Source organism: Molossus molossus, unplaced genomic scaffold, assembly GCF_014108415.1.
Source record: "Molossus molossus isolate mMolMol1 unplaced genomic scaffold, mMolMol1.p scaffold_m16_p_19, whole genome shotgun sequence".
In the NCBI taxonomy this organism is placed as follows: Eukaryota; Metazoa; Chordata; class Mammalia; order Chiroptera; family Molossidae; genus Molossus; species Molossus molossus.
Window position 1 is genome coordinate 19448601 of NW_023425354.1, and position 22747 is coordinate 19471347.

General features: G+C 42.2%; 1 protein-coding gene across 16 annotated transcripts in view; it reads left to right on the plus strand.

Annotated features, from left to right (window-relative positions):
* Positions 1 to 22747, plus strand: part of TEX14 (testis expressed 14, intercellular bridge forming factor) — a 78951-nt gene that overhangs the window by 51163 nt on the left and 5041 nt on the right. For 12 of the 16 annotated variants that reach the window (XM_036269279.1, XM_036269280.1, XM_036269277.1 and 9 more), the window contains 11 exons: positions 807 to 926; positions 2370 to 2436; positions 6291 to 6372; positions 8884 to 8946; positions 9450 to 9577; positions 10429 to 10634; positions 11856 to 11952; positions 13500 to 13574; positions 17002 to 17079; positions 17848 to 17947; positions 21981 to 22073. In XM_036269279.1, coding sequence (XP_036125172.1) covers positions 807 to 926; positions 2370 to 2436; positions 6291 to 6372; positions 8884 to 8946; positions 9450 to 9577; positions 10429 to 10634; positions 11856 to 11952; positions 13500 to 13574; positions 17002 to 17079; positions 17848 to 17947; positions 21981 to 22073 — 1109 coding nt within the window. The remainder of the gene's footprint in view (positions 1 to 806; positions 927 to 2369; positions 2437 to 6290; positions 6373 to 8883; positions 8947 to 9449; positions 9578 to 10428; positions 10635 to 11855; positions 11953 to 13499; positions 13575 to 17001; positions 17080 to 17847; positions 17948 to 21980; positions 22074 to 22747) is intronic. The other 4 variants (XM_036269283.1, XM_036269293.1, XM_036269282.1 and 1 more) reach the window with 3 other exon arrangements.

Here is a 22747-nt window from a genome sequence, read left to right on the forward strand (position 1 = left end):
ATAAACCACTCACAGAATAATTTATTCTTTCTGTCACGTGACGGTTAGAAGGACATGCCATAATAAACAGACTGGCTTGGCTAGTCTGTCAGGGAAGTGGGGAAGGTATGGGAGGCCAGGCTTGTTTGAGATGTTTCAGTTTGATTTGAGAAGTAAAGAGGAGAACAGCTGATAAGTACCCAGGAAGAGGATGTGTGTGGCAAAAGCAGTGTCCAAGGAAATAAACCACAAAACCTCTGCAAAAGGATGATTGAAAGCGAGGAAGGGAGCCTGTTGTCTGCCAAGTGGGGATCAGGGCCTGAACACAGAAAAATAAGCAGAAAAGGAAGGGGTGGAGCAGAGATGCTGAAGAAAGGACTGTTACATTAAAATTTTTAATTCTCGTTTTTACTATTGAGTTTGCATTGCTGTTTTTAAAATCATGATCCTCCCCTTGCCTTTAAACTGTAACAACACCCCTAGCCTCAGCCTTCTCATCTGGAGGACGATGCAAGCACATGGACTGTGGCTACGCGCTTGGGGATCAGGGTACTTAAATTCAGTCCCCAGCTTGAGCTGTCTAGGGCCTTCTTTCTGAAAAATTTGGAGCAGAAAGGTTGCTCAGCCCCTTTCCACTCCACTGTGCAGATGAAGGCACAGAGACTCAGGATTGCCATTCTGTTCACAGCTCGCTGTGAGGAAGGAGGGCAGAGAGTGTCACCCTGACTGCTAATTTTAGATAACCTTGTTGTTAATACTGCATCCAACTGTAAAGGGACTTCTTTACAATGAACACCAACTTAAGAGATTTCCTACATTACTAATAGGATCAGTCCTGGCAATCAACTAGTTCACCAGAGTCTTCTGAGGACATAAGAGATGAATTTTTAACTCCAGACAGTGAATATTTTTACTCTTCGACTGCTCAAGAAAATGTAGCCCTAGAGGTAAAACTTTACAGTTCAGCTTTCTCCATTGCCTTTTTCCTTTTAAATTATTTTTATTGAGGAAAAATAGCTTACACATCACATAGAAGTATATGATGTCAAATTAATCAGTGTTTGAAAAAATATGTGAAAAATAAATAAGACATTTGAGAATGGAAGGTCCCAAATGGTTCCTGCATTTATTTTGTACTTTTTTTTCAAAGCGCTTTTCTTCATTTTACCTAATTTACATATCCTTTCTGAGAACAGAAAAAAGGTCTGCTATTATTATTATTATTTTTTTATCCTCACCTGAGGACATTTTTCCATTTAGATAGAGTGGGAGGGAGAGAGAGGAAGAGAGAGAAACATTGACGTGAAAGGGACACATCGAGTGGTTGCCACCCACACGACCAACCAGGGTTGGGGACAAACTGTAACCGAGGTACGCGCCCTTAGCAGGAACCGAACTCGGGTCTCTCTGGACCGCAGGCTGACGCTCTAACCACTGAGCCAAACCGGCCAGGGCTCTGCTATTACTTTTCTTTGTGAAGAACTGGTGATCCACAGAGGTGGGGAATTAGCTCTGGCCTACCAGGCTTCAGTGGTGGGAGAGCCAGGATTAGAGCAAGGGTTCTGCAGTGAATAAGAAGCTGTCCAGCACACTCAGCTTTCTTGGGAATCTGCCTGGCTTTTGCAAGAACCTATCTATAAAGAGTATTTTCATTTATAAAATAAAACTCATTGGATTCTTTTATTTACTTATACAATTTCTACCTCATTTCCCCATTAATCTTTTACCTTTAAAAAAAATATATTTTACCAGTACAGAGGGTGGGGCAGAGGAAATGGAGAAACAAATGTGTCAATCACATTTGACTGACAAGAATTCAGTGATGTGCCCTGACCAGTTTTGCTCAGCAGTTAGAGCGTCGGCCCACGATCCAGAGAGACCCAGGTTCGGGTCCCGCTAAGGGCATGTACCTTGGTTGCGTTTTGTCTCTGGCCCTAGTTGGAGTCGTGTGGGTGGCAGCCAGTTGATGTGTCTCTCTCTCTCTCTTTCTCCCTCTCTCCATCTTGCTCTATCTGAAGATGAATGCAAAAGTGTCCTCTGGTGAGGATGAAACAATAACAACAAAAAGAATTCAGTGATGTATCAGAAAGCATCAGTTCCACTTGTCTGCACTTCTGAAAACTCAGTCAGAGCAGTTTTCCATAATTAATCATTTAAACAATCTTGATTTTACTGTGAGCAGACTGGGACATTATGAAAATCTAGGGGGAGGCCTTGTTGAAGAGGAACCTATAGTATAAACAAGTAATTAGTGTTTGCAAAGCAGGTTTGTTCTTTTTTTGTAAAATACTTTTATGAAGATTTTCAAGGTTTCAGAGCATCAGGAAATTCTCTCTCGATCTTTCGATAATATGTCTGCCTCCATTGAACCTCCTTTCTTTCTTTTGTAGACCTCAAGTCCCATAGAAAAAGACTTCAAAGGAATACAGAATGCATTTGCCCAACGTCAAGGCTCTGGTAATAAGCCATTAGGGAAGATTCCTTTGAGAATCACTTGCCTTCACTTTGTGTTGGAACACAGATTTTTGGAGCTGGAGTGGTCCTTAGAACTAATCTTCTCGAGGCCTTTCATTTTACAAATGGGAATACCTAGGCTCAATGGTTTCCCCTCATTAGAGTGAATCTCTTGCTCACCAGCTTCAAGACATCCACATGTTATGTTATTTATACCGCCCCTTGAGTTCTTATGGTATGTGTTGAAATTGTTGCTTTTTTCCCAGTCTTTTACCAGATTTCAGGCTTCTTTATGGCACATACTAGATGTTCAGTTATATTTGCTGACCTCACCTGAAGGATTTGCCCAAGCCACACAGCTAGTTATTGATACAACAAAAACTAGAACTAGGTTTCTATGTCCTTTTCTACCCCTAAAGGCAGAGTTTCACCATCATTTTCCTTTGCTTGCTTAGCATCTTAGCAAAGAGTTGATAACAGCCAGTAGTGCAGAGTCAGCAGCATACCATCCTTCCCTTGGGAGGCCTTAGGTTCTGCTTTCTGTTACATGGCAGGTTAAGATCAGCAGCCGGGGTGTGGGACAGACAAGATATAAGTGAACCACTGGTTCTGATACAAATGTTTAAAACATTGTATACTTTTGCTCTTTTAAGGCATGCAACCATCTGTTGTAAAACCAGAGGTATCCACCAACCAAGTCATGTAGTTGTCCACAGTCATGTCTCAGTACTCTGCTTTTATTTTTTAATTTTTTAATTTTTTAAAATTAATTAATTTATTTTTTGTTCAGATAGAATGGAAGGGAGAGAGAGGAAGAGAGAGAGGGAAACATCGACATGAAAGGGACACATCAAGTGGTTGCCACCTGCACGACCCAACCAGGGCCGGCGACAAACTACAACTGAGGTACATGCCCTTAGCAGGAACCGAACCTAGTCTAACTGCTGAGCCAGACTGGCCAGGGCATGTCTCAGTACCCTGAACCCAGCTAGCCAGGGTGGGTTTGGGCTGTGAACTGACTTTCTTATTCCTCCTGCACACTCCAGCTTTCATCTCTAACCTGAGCCAGGCCCCAGTCACAGTTGGAAGCATTTTAAGAAGCTGTAAGCTTTTTTTAAAAAAATATTTTTATTGCTTGGCCAGTGTGGCCCAGTGGATTGAGCATCATCCAATGGACTGAGAGGTCCCAGTTCGATTTCCGGTCAGGGCACATGCCCGGGTTGTGGGCCGATCCCCAGTGGGGGGCATGTAGGAGGCAGCCAGTTGATGTCTCACGTGGATGTTCCTCTCTCTCTCTCCCTTCCTCTCTCTCTAAAATAAATTAAAATATATATATATATATTTGTGTATATATATATATATTTTTTTAATCCTCATCTGAGGGTATTTATTTTTAGATAGAGTAGGAGGGAGGGAGGGGGAGAGAGAGAGAGAGAGAGAGAGAGAGAGAGAGAGAGAGAGAGAGAAACATCGATTGACTGCTTCCTGCATGACCTGGACTAGAGCCAGGTACTGAACAGCAACCAAGGTACATGCCCTTGACCAGAGTCGAATCCGCGACTCTGGTCCGCAGGCCAAAGTGCTAACCTCTGAGCCAAACCGGCCAGGGCAAGAAAAATATTTTTATTGATTTTTGTTGTTGTTGATCCTCATCTGAGGATATTGTTTCCACTGATTTTTAGAGAGTGGAAAGGAGAGGGTGGTAATGGGTAGAGAGAGAGAGATCGACCTGAGAGAGACACATCAATTAGTTGGCTCTTGCATGCATTCAGACCGGGGCTGGGGACCAAACCTGCAACCTAGGTATGTACCCTTAACCAGGAATTGAACCCTCAACCCTTTGGTGCTTGGCCAACGCTCTATCCACTGAGACACACTGACCAGGGCTATTTTTATTGATTTTTTTATTTTAGAGAGAGAGAAACATTGATGTGAGAGCAAAACATTAATTGGGTGCCTCCTGTACACCTCCCTACGAGGGATGCAGCCTGAAACCCTGGCATGTGCCTGGGCCAGGAATTGAAACCGGGTACATGGAACGGTACCCAACTAACAGAGCCACACAAGCCAGGGCAAGAAGCTGTAAGTTTTTAAAATATATTTTTATTGATTTTAGAGAGGGAGGGAGAGGAAGAGAAAGAGAAACATCAATCGGCTGCCTCCTACATGTCCCCTACTGGGGATTGAGCCCACAACTTGGGCATGTGCCTTGACCGTGAATCAAACCAGCAACCTTTTGGTGCATGGGATGATGCTCACCCAACTGAGCCACACCAGCCAGGTCAAGAAGCTGTAAGCTTTTAGATGAACAGTTAAATTCTCAGGATAATAAGTAGGTAAGTCCTCAGACCTACGTTTTGGGCCACCCACTTCTTTTTGTGGAGCCTCTGCCCAAGATTACTTTCTGGGTAGCCTAGCCTGCACACATGGCCACTTCACTTGTGTTTGGAAGAGGGTCTAGTGGAACAGAGAAACTGTGGGGCAGACAGGTCAGAAAACCTGGGCTAATTCAATCCAGACATATGCGGTACATGAAGAAACCTGATTTCTACTGTTTCATTCTTTCAGCCCTTTCTTCCCCCTTTTCCACTGGGGCTCTGATATATATTCACTCCACACCAGGTGATGAAACGGGTAACAAGTGGACACATGCTGGTTTCCAAGCCTAGTTTTGCCACTGAATTTTTCTTTCTGCATGCCCTTGGGCAAGTCACTTCACCCCAGGGTTCCACTCTCCTCTAGTATAAAGTAAAGGAGATGATCAGACACTGAAATCTCTAAATTTCCCTCCTGCTCTAAATTGTGTTTATTCGGAATTTCTTTATACTTTCTAGTATTTGAAAGAGGGTTACAGGAAAAACCCCAGTGCATCCTCAGAACTTCTTGGTACCTGCTAAAGGTGGTGGTGGTCTTATGGGCCTCCCCATTGCCCACCAGACTACTTGGACCTAAGGAATGGCAGGGGGATCATGAGTATTTGCTGATAGGGCAGGTTGCTATGTCCCTTTCTCTGTAAACCACAGCAGTACCATGGTGGGAAGGAACATGGATACTGGCTCTGTCTGCACTCTTATCTCACTGAGAACTGGGGAGGAGTAACTTCAGACACTTGATGCCAGGGAGAACAGAAGACAGTTGAATTAGCTCCTTAGTACTCAGGACCCCACCCCTACTCCTTAAGTGGTATTTGATGGCCAAGAGGCACAGTTAGAACTCTGGGAACACCCATCTAATGGCCTTTTCTAGTTGGACTCTTGAGTGTACAAACAGTTCTTGGTTTCAACGCCCCCTGGTGTCTGTTGACAGGAACCAGGTCAGTTTGCCTTCCTGAAAAGACAAAACAACATTTGTCTCCAGAAATAACTGTGTGGTTATAACTGGAAGGCCAGTAAATGGCTTGATTGTATTCTGAGTGTCAGAGTTCTCCCCTCTGAGCAAGGAAAATAAACTTTCAGAGCAAAAACCTCTTCTACAGCACTCAATCCAAACCCAATTAGGAAGCACTTTTGTTTATCCAGATTATTTCTCATTCTGTACAAGACCAAGGGGAAGTGAAGAGAATAAAAATAATAATCTGGGTTGGCAGAAATTCCATAAAAAATGCATTTACTGCCTGGCTGATGTGGCTCAGTGGTTGAGCATGGACCCATGCACTAAGAGGTCACCGGTTTGATTCCCAGTCAGGGCACATGCCCAAGTTGTGGGCCTGATCCCCAGTGAGGGGCATGCAGGATGCAGTCAGTCAGTGTCTTCTCTCATTGATGTTTGTGTCTCTTTCTCCCTCTCCCTTCCCTTCTATAAAATCAATTTAAAAAAAAAAACTTTTTAAAAATGCATTTACTTTATTATTCTTTCAGGTGAAAGAAAGATCCAAGTGGGAAAAAGCCATGAAAAGAATGATGAGGTTTTGACCAGAACTCGATTCCAAACTATACAAAGGTATGTACTATTATTCACAATCTCAGACTCATATAAGTAATGTTAATTGGTGATAAGCCCATTTTTATATATTGCTCATCTTAAAATGTACTTGCCACCACGTTATAAAAATTAGCTTTGGCCTATTAGCTTTGTTAGGATTTCTTCAGCAGAATGTGAAGGGTCGTGAAAGGCAGTCGTTATCTGTATTCAGATCCTGACTGCTTTTCTGTCCATGTGACCTTGGTCAAATTTTTTAATCACTCTCTTCTATTTCTTAGTTTGTAAACTAGGAATAAGAACACTTACTGAGAATGTTGACATAGGGATTAAAAGTAATAATATAACTCCTGGGCATTTGTCCCAGAGAAATGAAGACTTAAGCTCACAAAAATACATACATGAAAGTTATAGCCACTTTTTTTGTGGCCCAAAACTGGAAAGCTAGATTTTATCTAACAAGTGAATGATTTAACAGGCTGTGATACATCCATACCATAGAATACTCTTCAGCAATTAAAAAAAGAATGAACAGCCCAGCCTGTGTGGTTCAGTGGTTGAGCATTGACTTATGCGCCAGGAGGTTGCCAGTTCAATTGCTGGTCATGGCACATGCCCAGGTTTCAGGCTCAATCCCCAGTAGAGGGCATGCAGGAGGCAGCTCATCCATGTTGATGTTTCTCTCTCTTTCTCTCTCTCCCACTCTCTCAAATCAATAAAAACATATCAAAAAAGAAAAAGAATGAACAGCCCTGGCCGGTCTGGCTCAGCAGTTAGAGCGTCAGCCTGTGGACCAAAGAGTTGTGGGTTAGATTCTGGTCAGGGGCATGTACCTTGGTTGCAGTACCCAGCCCTGGTTGGGGTCATGCAGGAGGCAACCAGTCAGTGTGTCTCTCTCACAATGATGTCCCCCCCCCCCCCACTCTATCTGAAAATAGATGGGAATAGATGGGAAAATATCCCCGGGTGAGGATTTAAAAACAAAAAAAACAAACAAAAAATAAGAACGAATAGCCCTGACTAGTTCGGCTCAGCAGTTAGAGTATCAGCCCATGGACCAAAGAGTCTCAGGTTTGATTCTGGTCAGGGGCACGTACCTCAGTTGAGATTCGGTCCCTGGCTGTGATTAGGGCCATGCGGGAAGCAACCAATCAATGTGTCTCTCTCACGTCAGTCTTTCTCTCTCTCTCTCCTTCCCTCCTCCCTCCCACTCTATCTAAAGATAAATGGAAAAATATCCTCAGCTGAGGATTTAAAAAAAAGAAAACAAAAAAACTAATAGATGTAAAGGGCCTGGTACAATATCATTTAATTTACTTTCCCCTCTGTCTGAGCCTCAATTTCCTTATCCATAATAATTATAGCTAGTGTTTATATCTGCCATAAGCCAGGTACTCTGTTTAGTCAAATTTAATTCATATAACAACCCTCTGAAGTACACACTATTATCTCCATTTTGCTAGTAAAGAAAGCAAAGTTCAGAGAGTTTAAGTATTTTTTCTAAGGTTGAAAAGTTAGTGAGTGGCTATATCAGTCAGAAGAGGCTAGATTATGTTATATAACAATCCCCAGGTTTTAGTGGCTTAAAACCATGAAAGTTTATCTTTTGCTCATGATCCATGTCAGTCAGGGGATGGCCAGGAGTGTTCTGTGCTGTGTTACCTGCTATCCAAGATGTAAGCTGAGGATAGGCTCCATCTTTGTGGGTCCTTGATTGCTGAGGCAGCAAAGAAGGGATATGGTGAATTGTTCATTGTCCTTTCACGTTTCTTCCCAAGAGTTATGCACATCACTTTCACTTATGTTTCACTGGTTAAAACAAGTCATGTGGCCACTTATGCAAATTAGGAGGGCCAAAAAGTGCTGTCCTACTGTGTGCTTGGAAGGAGAAACAAATATTGTAATGAACAGAATTAATAAAGTCAACTCAGATTCAAAGTCCATGCTCTTTCCTTTTTACCACTGGCCTCAGAGGATTGTTGCAAAGATGTAAAATGTGAAAACATGGAAGGATTTATTATGGGATCTGGCTTATAGTTTGTGTTCAACAAGTATTGAAATTGAAACCTAAATACTGGTTCAAGTAGAAACAGGTCAAGTTTATCTTCAGTATTCTTTTCTGGCCATTTTTTTGGCACAAGCTTCACTTAATACTTTGTGCCTGGAAGCTGTCTCACATGGTCCGGCCCCATGACTGTGCTCCTTGTTCCAGCTACCATCCCCAGTAAAGTTCCTGTGCTCCATTGATTTCTTCTGGAACTTACTGTCATATAGCATCATCAGCTGATTTCAGATAGGCCGACCCTTTCAGAGTATTTATTTAGTCTCTGAGAGGAAACTAAGGTGCAGAGCAAGGCCTGGCCATGCCTGAGAACATGTGGCTAGTTGGTAGCAGAGCCAGGACCAGAACCCACACTTCCTGCTTCTGAGCTTAATGCCCTTCCTGCTGCTTCTCACACTGGTCCTTTGTACGAATTTAGTGCACTCAGCTAACAGGCAATTCATATAATTTTCTCACTTTCTCTCTTACAGTCCTGAAAGTGAACAAGAAGAGACGTTAAAGGAATCACCGAAGGAACTGAAAGAGAGAGACATGTATGGCTACGGAAGGGTTGCCTAGAATACTGTGTAAAGTTTTGGTTTTGGGGGAATAGTATTTCCTTGTTTGTAAGAATCTACGTTCTTCCCATTTTGTGTAAGCCTGTTTCTTCTTTCACCAGGAAGATGTGATCTAAATTACTAGCATCTTATAATCAAGGAAATATAGTGATGATAATAACAACAACTTTATGTTTCTACTTCAGGTAGCAACATATCTATGTAAACAGATTAAATCTGGTTTTCACACAAATATACTTTATGGACATAGTTTATTTTTAGCTGCTGAGACATGTTTAAAGTTAGTATCGTTTGGTAAGATATTCTCTAGTATTCTCTTTAAGATCTATAGGATATTCTAAGATACTCTCTAATTCTGGCCTGTTGCCAAATAAAGATTTTTGTTCAGAGCATCCTTAAAAAGTACCTCTTGGGAATATATTGTTTGATTTTTTTCCCCCCAAACATCTCCCAATTTTTGTGTGCTTTTAATTCTTTAGGTCATTGACAGACATTCAAGATCTGTCTAGTATCTCCTATGAACAAGATGGTTTTTTTAAGGAAGTCTCATGCAAAACACACAAAATAAACCATGTACCTACTAGTGTCAGCACTCCGCTCAGCCCAGGTAATCACTCTCAGGGAAGAGAAGCATTTTTGGAGAAGGAGTGACAGTCCTTGCCTTATTGACTCTGGGAAGCCAGACCTTGGGAGCAGACCTGGCAGGTGTTTTCTCACAGTGCAGAGGTGTTTCTTTAGGGCCAAAGCTGAAGGGAATAAACCCATGGGAGGCCAGGGAGGGGTGTTGCTGGTAGTTATTAAGCAGCTACAGGAGGTATTTTACTTTAGCGGTAGAGATGTGCAAATGCAAAGACTACTCTGTACCCTGAGCACTGTTTTTATTTTTATTTTTTTCTTTATTGATTTTAGAGAGAGAGAGGAAGGGAGAGGGAGAGAGAGGAACGTCAATGAGAGAGAACATCAATTGGCTGCCTCCTGCTTGCCCCCCACTGGGGATAGGGCCCACAACCTAGGCAAGTGCCCTAACCGGGAATGAAACCAGCTACCTCTTCATGCATGGGTCCACACTCAACCACTGAGCCACACCAGCTGGGCTAGCACTATTGAATTTAGTGCAGATACATTGCATTGTTTAGAGTTTGTAACTTCAAACAATCCCTAGTGCTTAAACATGCATAGTTCTGAGTCCTGCACCTATATATAGCCAGCATCAATAGTCTCTCTCTGGTGTCCTTAGTTCCAATATATTTGTACTTCAAATAACCTCCCTTTATTTTGATGACTAAGTTTGGAGATTGTCTTTTTTTTATTCTTTGAAGAGCTGTGTCTCAAATCAGTGATTATTTTAGTTATTAACAATTTGGAGAATCCTAGGTATAGAGTTGTGTGGGGTTTTCGGTTTTTGTTTTTAAATAATACAAAGGATTCAGACACTAACTGCCCTCTTTTCTATAACAGAGTCAGTTTCTTCAACTGACAGTCGCTATAATGACTGCCTTGAAAGCATCACATTTCAGGTTACAACAAGCTCTACCTCATGCTGGAGCTGCCGTGAATTTACTCCAACTTTGTCTGATAAATTTACAACTGTCCAAGAGAAAGCAAAGAGCCTAGATTCCATTTTTACTTCCTCTGAAACTCTCCCTTCAAGACTGACTGATCATGTAAGTATACCAGCTCTGCGTAACACTCCCATGGAGTCATCCCAAAGGCCTCAGTGACCCAGAGTGCCACGATTTCTCCAAATCCATCTTACAAAAAGAGTGAGAAGTAAGCTGGATCCTCTCCATGCTTCCATGGGGCTCCTCTCTGAGTCTGTACTGTAAGATAGACCCTGGGTTTTTGTGCCTTTTTTCCCCTTTAGAGATAATGTTTGGTAATTTCTCTAACAGCCAACCTCTGCCATAGCTTATGATGCTACCTTCACCCGTATTGTTCATTCTCTCTAAATGTATCCTACCCAGTTGAGGAGGCTTGAGTTCTGCCTCCTCCTTGAAGCCTCCACTGGTTAGTTCACTAAGAATTTTTATTGATATTCAGTCTTCTCTGAAGTCCTGAACAAATAGTCTGTAGTAAAAACACTCAGTTGTATTCTACCTTCTTCTCTCCTCCCCCTCCCCCTGTTGTTCTTTTTCTTCTTCTCTCTCCCTCATATTTCACATGTGTTGTCTCTTCAAGAAAACTACAAGTTCCTTCCTTAGTACTATGCATTGAGAACCTGTCTCTCATTCCTTTGAAATGTAACTTTGCCTGTCCTGCCACCACTAGGCCTTGGACATGTGAATGAAACCCTCTTTGCTCCAAACCATTGCCACCCCAACTGACATCATATGGAGCAGTTTCTACGGAGCACTGCCTGAAACTCGGACTCCCAGAATCATGAGTAATAAAACAGTTGTGTTTATTTACTGAAAAACAAAACAAAAAGAACCTGGTGACCGACTATTCTATAGCAGACTGATTACTGGCTTTGGCCTTCAGTGAAAAACCAACTATTCCCTTTTTTGGGCATTTGACTCACAAAAGGTCTCACTCCGGAGTAGGGCAATAAAGAATTTTATGCTTTCATGCATCAAACTGTTAATTGGGCACGTTCTAAGTGCCAGGCCCTCTGCTAGGCATCCAAATGTGAATATAAAAGGTATAGTTCCTGCCCTGAAGGAGCTCACCGCCTAATGACAAAGACTGGTAACAGAGGTAAGTACTGAGTGCTGCAGAGGCAAAAAGGAGTGAGAAGGCTTCCTGGAGGAAGTGACATTTTACTCAGTCAGCTAACAACTAGCTTCTTCCATCAACGATATACAGCCTTAATGTTGGAAATGACTGAGCTGTACAGACCTTTTTAGCCAAATATATGTGTTAATTGCCATATTTATGTCTCACAGAAAAGATCATCTACATTTACTGGGGCTGGTTCCTCCAGCAGTGCTAAGGTACTTGACACATCATCCCATGCCACCCAGAAAAGGAGCCTGCCAAAAGGTACCCTGTGTTTAATATCAAAATATAAGTGCATAATAGAAATCTAATTTAAGGGAGCCTTAGTCTCATCTTTGATGCTACATTCGATTTAAACAAAAATACTATTTCCTTCTGATTATAAAAGTAAAACACTCATTATAGAAAACTTGGAGAGCCTAGCTGGTGTGGCTCAGTGGACTGAGTGTCCTCCCATGGACTGAGAGGTCCCGGTTTGATTCCCAGTCAGGGCACATGCTCAGGTTGCAGGCTTGATCCCCAATAGGGGGCATGCAGGAGGCAGCTAATCAGTGTTTTTCTCACATTGATGTTTCTCTCTCTCTCTCTCTCTCTAAAAAAATAAAAATGTTTAAAAAAAGAAAAAGAAAACTTGGAGAATAAAGAAGAACTTGAAAAAGAAAAGCATTGAATTCTACTACCATATTTTAATCTCTTATACTATTTTGGTACATACCTTTTTTATATTTTTAGAAATATTAAAAACAAAACAAAACATTTTTTAGCATAGTTGAGATTATATTGAACATCAGCTCTGGCCTGCACATTTTGAGGATTTCTCCTTGTCAGTAAAAAATATTTGTAAATATGTGTAATGGCTGCACAATAATCCATTCTACATATGCTGTTTAATCATACCCTTATGTTGAAGAATTGTACAAAAATCTGTAGCTGCTTCTTAGCAGACAGTTCCAAAGCAAAGGGTGTGAGCATGTTAACAGCTCTTGGGCATGTTACCATTGTCACATTAATTTTAATATCTTTCATCTTAGAATCTCCCTCTGGGGGATAAGGATCTTGTGGATTATGCTGAGGGGTTTTGGTTAATGTTATAATTGAGCACTTAGAGAAAGGCCCAAAGTATGGTTGCTCCTATGTGCCCTGGTCTCATAATCTATATAGAGAGGCCTTCTACTTTGTGTTTTGTTCTTGTTTTTATCCTCACCCGAGGGCATTTTTCCACTTTTTGTTCAGATAGAGTGGGAAGAAGGGAGGGAGGGAGGGAGGGAGGGAGAGAGAGAGAGAGAGAGAAACATTGACGTGAAAGGGACACATTGAGTGGCTGCCACCCACACGACCAGCCAGGGCCAGGGACAAACTGCAGCCAAGGTACGTGCTTTTAGCGGGAACTGAACCCGGGTCTCTCTGGACCGCAGGCTGACACTCTAACCGCTGAGCCAAACTGGCCAGGGCTGTGTTTTGTTCATTTTGACTGGTCCAGAGCCTCTTCAGCAGCCCTGTTCCAGATTGGGCCCCCAGCCTCTCATAAAAATTTGTACTTCATCTTACCCCCAATATACTTGGGGGGGTGGGGAGCACAGATTAAGCAGTACTGGGGTAGGGGTGATGTAGAAAAGGGTTTGGAGCAAAAGGGGGAGTAAAATCATTCACATATTTGGAGGTCTCAACTAGGACTGTTATTGTAAGAGGCCTTCTTGCTGCCTTAGTTTGTTTCATCATTGAAAAATCCTAAGTCAGATCCATGTGGGAGCCTAGAAAGTCCACTTCAGGTCCAAGAGAGTGTTAAGCATTTCCCTTTCATCTTTTTAAAGAACTAGTAGAAGCCATCTCGCTGCGTCACATTGATGAACTACCACCTCCATCTCAGGAACTACTTGATGAAATTGGTAAGGGATGTTCCATACAGAATGTTCTCGGTGGCCTGGTGAGCTGTGGTCACTGACCACAACATGGTTCTTTACCTCAGGTGTGGGCACTAGGGCGGAAGGGCCCTATGAAGGTCTGATTGTACAGAATTCAGAACGGGGTAGTTTTCCAATAAAATGGACCTTAGATCATTACTGAAACCTGGCCAGGACAATTAGCCTGTGTCTATTGTCATTTTGTTACTTAGAGGGTTCATGGTAATGATTCTAAGAGGAAATAACAACATTCAAGTGGTTTATTACGATGAACTTGTTATTAAAAGAATTATCTCCTTTTCAAACCAAAACAGCCGTACCTTGGAGGCCTGATGTCTGGCTACTGAGGACAAGACACCCTGTTCTTTTAGTTTTGGCATTAGCAGGAGGTATTGAAGGTATTGGCGTTATGGATGAATCACTTTCCTGAGGGCAGAAGAGTCAGTGACACAAGACCTAATGTGACCAGAATTTTCCATTTCAGGCAGAGACTGAGCAATACCAGCTCAGTTTAGTTGTAGCTTATTGGCTGGCCTGTCCTAGCCGCATTAATGCTGGAAGTAAATGGTACAGAGACATTTGGGGCAGGTGGTTTACTTCCCCAGAAAAGACCTGACTGTTCTTTTCTTTTGACAGCATGGCCCACCAGCCTCTCACCCTCAGAGGACACTTCTTGTCAGACCTCTGATGGTTCAGTTCTTGGTATGGGACCTCTAGAGAACTTCCTGAGGGGCACTTCTTGGTTTTCAGGGTCTCAGAGGCTTTGTGACTTTTCAGGAAAAGGAAGGTGGATGAGGACTTACCTGGTCTGATTCAACAGAAAGCTACTGTCTATGCTATCACAAGCCCCAGTCCCATTGGCCTGATGAACTTGGGTAGAGCCAGACAGAGCTGCCAGAACCTTCCTTAGATTCTTTGTTTGTAGTCATGGGCCCTTCTTGCCTTACTACATCTCTCCCCTGATGCCACAGGGTCATATAGGTCATATAGGATTTGGGGGTCATTCTCTCAGGGCCCCATCTCTAACTTTTTTTTATTTTTATTTTTTTATCCTCACCCGAGGACATTTTTCCATTTTTTATTCAGATAGAGCGGGAAGGAGAGAGAGGAAGAGAGAGAAACATCGATGTGAAAGGGACACATCGAGTGGCTGCCACCCACACAACCCAACCAGGGCCGGGGACAAACTGTAGCCAAGGTACATGCCCTTAGCGGGAACCGAACCTGGGTCTCTGTGGACCGCAGGCTGACGCTCTAACCGCTGAGCCAAACCATTCAGGGCTAACTTTTGTCTTCTGGAGTCCTTGCAAAGTCGTCCTCTCCAGTTGCTCTTTTTATTGTTAATCCTCATCCGAGGGTATTTTTTTCCATTGAATTTTAGAGAGAGTGGAAAGAAGGGAAGGAGAGAGAGAGAAACATCGATATAAGAGAGACACATCAATTGGTTGTTTGTTTCTTTTTCTTTTTTATAAATATGTTCTTATTGCCCTAGCTGTTTTTGCTCAATGGTTAGAACATTGGCCCACGGACCAATGAGTCGTGGGTTCGATTCTGGTCAAGGGCACCTACTTTGGTTGCAGGAAGCAGCCAGTTGTGACTTTCTCACATCGATGTTTCTCTTTCTTTGTTTCTTTCTCTCTCTCTCTCCCTTCCTCCTACTCTATTTGAAGATACATAGACAAATATGTATGCCCTGGCCAGTTTGGCTCAGCGGTTAGAGCATTGGCCCGCGGACTGGAGAGTCCCGGGTTCGGTTTCCACTAAGGGCACATACCTCGCTTGCAGTTTGTCCCTGGCCCCGGTTGGGGTCGTGTGGGTGGCAGCTGGTCAATGTGTCTTTCTCACATCAATGTTTCTCTCTCTCCCTTCCCCCTTCTCTCCCTCCCGCTCTATCTGATAATAAATGCAAAAAAAAAAAAGTCCTCGGTGAGGATGAAAAGAAAAAGAAAAATATCCTTGGGTAAGGATTTATAAGAAAAAAATATATACATATATATATATATGTAAGTATGTATGTATTTTTTTAAATTAGTTTTAGAGAGAGAGGAAGGAAGAGGGAGAAAGAGATAGAAACATTGATGAGAGAGAACATCAGTTGGCCGCCTCCTGCACACCCCATACTGGGGATTGGAACCATAAACTGGGCATGTGCCCTGACTGGGAATCGAACTGGTGACCTTTTGGTGCATGGGTCAATGCTCAACCACTGAGTCACACTGGCCGGGCAGCAAGGGACTACTTTTAACAAGGATAAAATGGGCTTTTTATTTCAAATTATATTAAGTCACCTTATGGGCCCCCTTGATGCCCAGGAGCTACCAGGTAGGACCTATATCCTGACCTGCAGAAGGGGAGAGACCTGTGTCTACACACAGCAGAACCATGCTGGTGAGAGCCCAGGGCTCCTGTCTGTGCTGCCTCTCAGTTATCTCTGCTCTGTTCTGGGAGCACTTGGAGGACACAAGCACCTGACAAACACAAGGCAGTGTGCTGAGTTTAGCAGATGCTTGTCTTGGTGTAGTGAGCAATTCCTTAAAAACTGGAAATTACAAATACTCTTTGCTTTCTGTCTTTCCCATAAACTAGGTAAAAATATGAAATATAGTCCAGTAGAGATGAGGGAAATTATGGGTTGCTCTGATGCTGTTACAAACTGTTTGAGAGATTAGAAAATGGAGATTAAGAGCATAAACCTTAGAGCTAGACTGCCTGGATTTAAATCCTATTTCTATTTCTCTCTCTGTGATTCTAAGTAAATTCCTCCTTAACCTTTCTTTACTTTCATTTCCACATCTGTTAAACAGGAATAACAATAATGTGATCAATCTCATAGGGTTGTTGGGAGAATTAACTGCGAACATTGATCTTGACTTAATGTAAGTTAGAAACTGTACCTGCCGTATAGGGCTCCACAAGTCTTACCTATCATCATCAGCTTTATTTATTTATTTTTTTGTTTATTGATTTTAGAGTGAGGAGAGAGAGACAGAAATATCAATGAGCAAGAACATTGATTGGCCGCCTCCTGCATGCCCCCCCTGGGAATTTGGCCCACAACGTGGGCATGTGCCCTGACCGGGAATCGAACGGCAACCTCTTGGTGCATGGGTTGATGCTCAACCATTGAGCCACACCGGCCAGGAAATTTTATTTTTATTGTTGTATGGGGTTCAATGTCCGCAAGCAGTGGTTTCCAAACTTTATCAGGCATCAGAATCACCTGGAGGTCTGGTTAAACCACAGATTGCTGGACCCCACCCCCAGGGTTTCTGATTCAGTAGGTCTGGGGTGAGACCTGAGAATTTGCATAACTAACAAGTTCTGAGGACCACCCTTTGAGAACCACTACCCTAGAGAGTGGTGTGACATGCAAAGGAAGGAATAAGTTGCCTCCTGCTTTTGTATTGGACAGAGCACTTGAAGCAGCAGCAGGCCTCATCCACAGTGTTGGGTGAGGATACAGCAAGTCCTCTGGGCATCACTGCAAACGGTAAGCCAGCTAACCAGATCTTCTCATCAGGTTCTTGCTGTGATGCTGCCCTTGGCAGCACAGTGGTACATTTTGGGGAGTGTAGACCTTGAGGTCAGATATAACTCCACCTTGATTTTGACTCCACTGCTGTTGTATGGCATACTGTTTATTTAATGTCTCAACTTCAGTCATTCTCATCTGTAAAATGAGGATAATTCCTATCTCATGATTACATAATAGCTCCATATACAGTGCCTGATACATTGTAAAGTACTGAACAAATGTTAGTTCCTTTCCCTTCATAGAACTGCTGGCAGGATGGAATGAGATAACATGTGTAAAATGCCTAGCATATGTTAAAGGATACTACCCTTCCCCACCCAAATATTTCCTTGGGACTCCATCCTAGAAACATCTTAACAAGTGGGAACAGGGTGGTCCTTGAGTAAATCTGTGCAATTTGTTTTCAATGTGTCTTCCTTCCTCTTTTATGTGCCCTTTCTTTCCTTTGCTTTCTCTGTCTCTTGAGCCCTGGCACAGGCATGATTTCCTGTAGCTTCACTTGGCAATGAAGAGCTCCCAAGACCCCAAAAGCAGCTGCTGTGAATACAGGCACCCTGCAGACTGCCACCTGGCCCCTGCTCTCCTGGGAAGAGGGGAACCACTGTGTTGTACATTACGGGGCCGATAATTAGCCCTAAGTTTTTTGCACTCTATTGCAATCCTTTTTATTGTTTTTTTTTTTGTTGTTGTTCAAATAAAGTGAAGTTTTTCCATTGTTTTTAGATCAAAGTTATTTAGAAAAACAAGAAACTAAAAGTATAAAAGAAGATAGCAGTATGCTTTGGACCCAAGAAACTCAGCATCTAGAAGAGGACACAGAGAGGTAACAGAAAAAGCTGGATTTTGAAAGGATTTAAAATACTGTATTTGTATTCATTTTTATTCTGTTTTTGACCAATAACAAGGGAGAAAATGGTCTGTTTTCATACTATCATAATAGCTCCTATTCCTAAAAGGTTAAAAAAAAATTTAGTTGTCATAAAATACACATAACAAAATTTTTAAGTGTGCAGTTCACTGGCGTTAATTATATTCATAGTGTTGTGCAACCGATCTCCAGAACTTTTCATCTTGCACAACTGAAACTCTATACCCATCAAACAATTCCCCGTGTCCCCTCCTCAGTTCCTGGCAACCACCATTCTACTTTCTGTTTCTATGAGTTTCACTACTGTTGATAACCTCATATAAGTGAAATCATACAGTATTTGTCTTTTTGTAACTGACTTATTTCACTTAGCATAATGTTCTCAAGGTCTATTCATGTCACACGTGTCAGAATTTTCTTACTTTTTAGGGCTTAATTCCATTGTATGTTTTTGTGTGTGTGTGTGTGTGTGTGTATCATATTTTGTTTATTCTTTCATTTGTTACTGGACACTGGGTTGCTTCTACCTTTTGACTATTGTGAATAATGCTGCTATGAACATAGGTATACAAATATCTCTTTAAGGCACCCTGCTTTTAATTCTTTTGGATATATACCTCCTAAGTGGTATTGCTGGATCCTATGACAAATCTATTTTTATTTTTTTGAGGAAATACCAGACTGTTTCCACAGCAGCTGGACCATTTTATATTCTCACTAACAGTGCACAAGGGTTTCAGTTTCTTCACATTCTTGCCAATACTTGTTATTTTCTGTTTTGTTTTTATAGGAGCCCTCTAAATGGATATGAAGTGATATCTCATTGTGGTTTTGTTTTGCATTTTCCTTATCATTAGTGATGTTGAGGATCTTTTCATGTGTTTGATATCCATTTGTATATCTTTGGGGAAATATCTAGTCGACTCCTTTGCCCATTTTTAAATAGAGCTATTTGGTATGTGTGTGTGTTGTTGTTTTTTTTTTCTTGTCAAGTTTTTTTTTTTTCTTTTACTTCATTTTGTGAGGCAAACACAGGTTTCAGCTTCTTTCAGAACATTTTAGTTAAGGGCGTTGGAAGAGAATTGTTAGATCTTTCTAGCCAAGTAAGAGAAAACGGGGGCAGTCATCTAGACAATTCAGTCTAAAAACACAAGGTTGCCTCAAGAAACCTGATTCTCGTCCTGATTCAGAGCTCTCCTTTGACCTGTGCTGTAACGTAAACCACTTTAGCTCATCTCTTTTGCCTCCTGACCTCTCTTGCCTTGTCCTGTCATTCAGGGCAAGGCGAATAAGATACTCCTTGGGCACAAAAATTGAAGGAGACTCCCAAAAATGCAGGAGTCAAGATAAGTTCGCCCTGGCCAGTATGGCTCAGCGGTTAGAGCGTCGGCCTGCGGTCCGGAGAGACCCGGGTTCGGTTCCCGCTAAGGGCGCGTACCTCGGTTGCAGTTTGTCCCCGGCCCTGGTTGGTCGTGCGGGTGGCAGCCACTCGATGTGTCCCTTCACATCGATGTTTCTCTCTCTCTCTCCCTTCCTCTCTCTCCCTCCCGCTCTATCTGTACAAAAAATGGAAAAATATCCTCGGGTGAGGATAAAAAAAAAAAAAAAAAAAAGATAAGTTCTATTTTAATGAAATATTTTTTTAAAATATGGTTTTTTAAATTGATTTTTTAGAGCGAGAGGAAGGGAGAGAGAGATAGAAACATTGATCAGCTGCCTTTTGCATGCCCCCTACTGGGGATCAAGCCCACAACCCAGGCATGTGCCCTGACCGGGAATCCAACTGGGACCTCTCAGTCCATGGGACGATACTCAATCCACTGAGCCACACTGACCGGGCTTAATGCAATATTTTATTTATTTTTTATTTTTTTATCCTCACCTGAGGACATTTTTCCATTTTTTGTTCAGATGGAGTGGGAGGGAGAGAGAGGAAGAGAGAGAGAGAGAGAGAGAGAGAGAGAGAGAGAGAGAAACATCGATGTGAAAGGGACACATCAAGTGGTTGCCACCTGCACGACCTAACCAGGGCCGGAGCAAACTGCAACCGAGGCACATGCCCCTAGTGGGAACCGAACCTGGGCCTCTCTGGACCACAGGCCGATGTTCTAACTGCTGAGTCAAACCAGCCAGGGCTTTATTTTATTTTTAATTTTTATTTATTTATTTTTATATCCTCACCTGAGGACATTTTTTTTTCATTTATCTTCAGATAGAGCGGGAGGGAGAGAAGGAGGAAGAGAGAGAAACATCAATATGAGAGAGACACATCGAGTGGTTGCCACCCACACAACCCCAACCAGGACGGGGGACAAACTGCAACCGAGGTACATGCCCCTAGTGGGAACTGAACCCAGGACTCTCCAGTCCGCGGGCCAACGCACTAACCACTGAGCAAAACTGGCCAGGGCTTAATGCAGTATTTTAAAACATCAAAATTAATACAAAAGAATCCATGATGAATAAAATGTCTGAATTTTAAAGAAAGATAGGATCTGAATCTGCTGTTGTACCACTTGCTTCATCCTAATCCTGGTACTGTGGATCCTTAAGGTAGCCCTACAGGGTTTTTTCAGCTGCAGTGATAGAAAATTCCACTATCATGCTTAAATGAGTTTGTTTCACATGACAAGAGGCCCATAGGTTGGCAAGGCATAGCTGGTGTAGCAGCTCAAAGATACCCCAGAGACTTAGGCTCTTTTGATCTACCCGGTCTGCTACCCATAGCAACAGCATAGCATATTGGCCTTTATTATCACCTCCTGGTTGCAAGATGACTGCTGCCCACATACCAGGCAGAGATAAGAGGGTGGGGCAAAGGAATATTCTAGCTGACTCTGCCCCTTTCTATTTGGAAAGCAAAAACTTTCCCAGAAGCCCTTCCCAGCTGATGGCCACTGCATCTTATTGGCCAAATAGGATGTGTGACCATCTTCAGTTACAAGGGAGACTGGAATTTGAGCCTTTAACTTTATAGTGGCTGTAGAAGAAGGCAAGGGAGAAGATTATTATGAATAACTTTTGGGTAGTGAATCCTGTTTTTGTCACACTCTTCAAGGACAAAATTATTCTATGTAAGGAAGAAAAAGAGAGAGACCTGGAAGGGAAGGTCTGGGAAGTGGAGGAGGAGACAAGAGCTCTGAGACCTTTGAGGAAGTAGGGAGAGGGTTTTGGGGAAGACAGAGAAGAGAAAGAGGCAAAAGGGGAGGAAGATAAATATATTTTTTTAAGTTTTAGAAATCTTTTGACCATATGTGTGATGTAATAACTCCAGTCCTTGCATCTCCCCAAAACATCTATGCTATTATTCAAGGCAAAAGAAGAGTAGCTCAAGAAGGCTGAGAGTTACATTTGATTATATAAATATAAAGCCTTTTTGCACATGATCAAAAGTTAGCTACTGTTACTGTTGTCCCTTCCTTTTCCAAAAGGGCTGGCTGTGCTGGACATGGAGAGATGCCCACAGACACTAGGTCATCTCAGTTCTTGGCACAAAGCCAGAGTAAGATATTTTTCAAATGGGTGGGACTTTATAGTCCTTCTGAAAACACACACTGCATCCTTTAGTCTCAGATGCATTTCTTAATCCAAAAAACCTTGGAGAAATGAGAGTACAGTTCTATCCTCAGGTGGAAATTGACTTAATGATCAAGAATTAAGACAGTCTAGCTTCGGACTTTGAAAGGTAGTGATCTAAGGGGGCTGAAGCTTTTTGTCAAGAGGTTAAAGGAGGATTTTGTGCACATTCAAATCAGATCTAGGTGACTCAATCTCAGCAAGCTCTTGTTTTCTGTTTTTCATTGTTGAAAGTACTACAGATGTCCTCCTTTCCCCCCAATGACCCCCTCCTTCCTGCTCCCTGCTCTTGTTTTCTTATATGTATAGTGAAAGTACAAGTTTGAAGGTCCTTTTGCGCTCTAAAGTGTCTCTTGTCAAGAGAGACAGGAAATGACTGTTGTTTCAATTCTCTTCACTTGCCCTTGGACAGAGCTCACTCATCTCTCGATGAAGACCTGGAAAGATGGCTGCAGCCACCTGAGGACATCACAGAGCTACAGGATCTCCCCAAGGGCTCTGCAAGGTTGTTTATTGTAGTCCCTCAGGGGAGCATTTTCTTCTTTCACTGGAAGGGGGACTAGATTTTAGTTTTTAAAAAATACCTTGACTTTTTGGAGAATGAATGTCTGGTGATGATATTACATTGCTGTAGATAAGCCAGCCTGACTCCTGTCTGTCCATGTTCCTCCAAACACCCATATAGAGACTGATTAACACAGGTGGATATCAATATAGAGAGAGGCCTCTAAGATTGCTGTATTTTGGCCCTGTCACCTTCAATATTTTCATCAGTCATTTAAATTAAATTTAAAAAATCAAATTTTTGATAACACAAGTCTAAAATGAATACTAATGTGATGGGTGATAGACTATGAATTCAAAATGGTCTCTACAGGTGGAAATGTTAGATTTCTCTAAAAGATGAAGCTTAGCATTTGAATACAAAAGTAGAGAATGTGAGAGATCTGACCTAATGGGGAATTTTTGACGGGAAGATCTTACTATAATTTCAATGAAGGTAGGAAGTGTGTCTTATTTTTATTTATTTGTTTAGTTTTGAGAGAGAGGGAGCAGAGGAATGGAGCCAGAAAGAGTCTTATTTTATTTTTTTAAATCCCCACCTGAGGATATTTTTTCATTTATCTTCAGATAGAGTGTGATGGGGGTGGGGGGAACATCAATGTGAGAGAGACACCT